Raw genomic sequence first — 1,471 nt, 5'->3', positions numbered from 1 at the left:
TGGGCCCTGCCAGCCGACGGCAACGGCAGCGAAATCGGTGAGGGGGCAGGGGCTGGGCTGGGCGGGGCGGGGGGAGGCTGGGGGGAGCTCGGCGAGGGGGGCCCCGGGGCGGTGTCCCTCAGGCCCGGCCCCCTCACGGCTCCTCTCCCCGGCCAGGCGTGTTCCACCTGGGCGTCCCGGTCGAGGCGCTTTTCTTTGTGGGCAGCCAGCTCATCGCCACCAGCCACACGGGCAAGATCGGCGTCTGGAACGCCGTCACCAAGCACTGGCAGGTGAGGGGGGTGGCTGGGTGGGGAGCTGCAAACGTGGGTGCGTGAGGCGGGGAGCTGTGGGGGGGACGCGGGGCGAGGGGTGGGGGTGTGGGGGGCACGGCTGGGTGGGGAGCCGCGGACAGGGAGCGGAGGGGGGGACGTGGGGCGAGCGGGATGGGCCGCGGGGGGATGTGGCTGGGCCCGCCCCGCCCTGAGCAGGTCCCTTCTCGACCCCGGGCAGATCCAGGACGTGGTTCCCATCAGCAGCTACGACGCGGCCGGGACCTTCCTGCTGCTTGGCTGCCACAACGGCTCCATCTACTACGTGGGTGAGTGGGGCGGGCGGGCGCAGCCTGGGGGGCAGCCTAGGGGAGGCGGGGCGGGCGCAGCCTGGAGGGGTAGGGGCAGCCTCTTGTCCACCAGCCCCAGGGCCCGGCTCTGCCAGCTGCAGAGGGGCCGCATGGGGGCCTGGGCATCAGGCAGACGCAGGGGCAGCGGGTGGTAACTGATCCCCCGGTCTCCTGAGTCCCAGCCCAGGGAACTAACCATTAGGCTGCGTGGTGATGGGTGTGGGGGGAGCCTCATTCTGACCCCCCCACGCTGGCCTCGCCAAGCCCTGTTGCCGCCTTGTGCCATGGAGGGCGCCCGCGTGCGTCTCCGGGAGGGGCGGGGCACCAGGCCGGGGGGCGGGCCCTGCGGGCAGCATGAGGATAGCCCTGGCCCCGCCGGGCTGACAAGTGGCGGGGCAGTGGCCAGGGGGCTGCAGGCACTGGGCCTGCGCTGATGCCCCCCCCGCCCCCCCAGATGTGCAGAAGTTCCCCCTGCGCATGAAGGACAACGACCTGCTGGTGACGGAGCTGTACCGCGACCCCTCAGAGGACGCTGTCACCGCCCTCAGCGTCTACCTCACCCCCAAGACAAGTAAGGGGCCTGACCCACCCTCACCCTACCCCAGGCTCTGCCCCGCCACCCAGCCACTCCGCTCAGCCGCAGAATCCAGGGTTCAGCCCCACGCTCCAGTAGGAAAAGGACTGTCCCCGGTCATCCACGGAGTCAGTAACGGAACCCAGGAGTCCTGGCTCCCAGCCCCCCTGCTCTAACCCACTAGCCCCCATTCCCCTCCCAGAGCCAGGGAGAACCCAGGAGTCCTGGCTCCCGGCTCCCCCGGCTGTGGTTCCTATAGTGCAGGGGTAGGCAACCTATGGCACGCGTGCCGAAGG

At 71.4% G+C, this 1,471-nt stretch overlaps 1 protein-coding gene across 1 annotated transcript in view; it reads left to right on the top strand.

Annotated features, from left to right (window-relative positions):
• Window positions 1-3: 3 nt before the first annotated feature.
• The window catches only part of LOC112123974 (SH3KBP1-binding protein 1-like), a gene marked incomplete at both ends in the record, with an annotated part of 2,032 nt that continues 564 nt past the window's right edge, over window positions 4-1,471 (top strand). The window contains 4 exons of the mRNA XM_026661543.1: window positions 4-37; window positions 157-272; window positions 493-580; window positions 1,056-1,172. Of these exons, the coding sequence (XP_026517328.1) occupies window positions 4-37; window positions 157-272; window positions 493-580; window positions 1,056-1,172 (355 nt within the window). The remainder of the gene's footprint in view (window positions 38-156; window positions 273-492; window positions 581-1,055; window positions 1,173-1,471) is intronic.

Source organism: Terrapene carolina, unplaced genomic scaffold, assembly GCF_002925995.2.
Source record: "Terrapene carolina triunguis isolate 2854851 unplaced genomic scaffold, T_m_triunguis-2.0 Scaffold9791, whole genome shotgun sequence".
In the NCBI taxonomy this organism is placed as follows: Eukaryota; Metazoa; Chordata; order Testudines; family Emydidae; genus Terrapene; species Terrapene triunguis.
The sequence above is the reverse complement of the archived record's forward strand: the minus strand, read 5'-3'. Positions and strand labels throughout refer to the sequence as shown.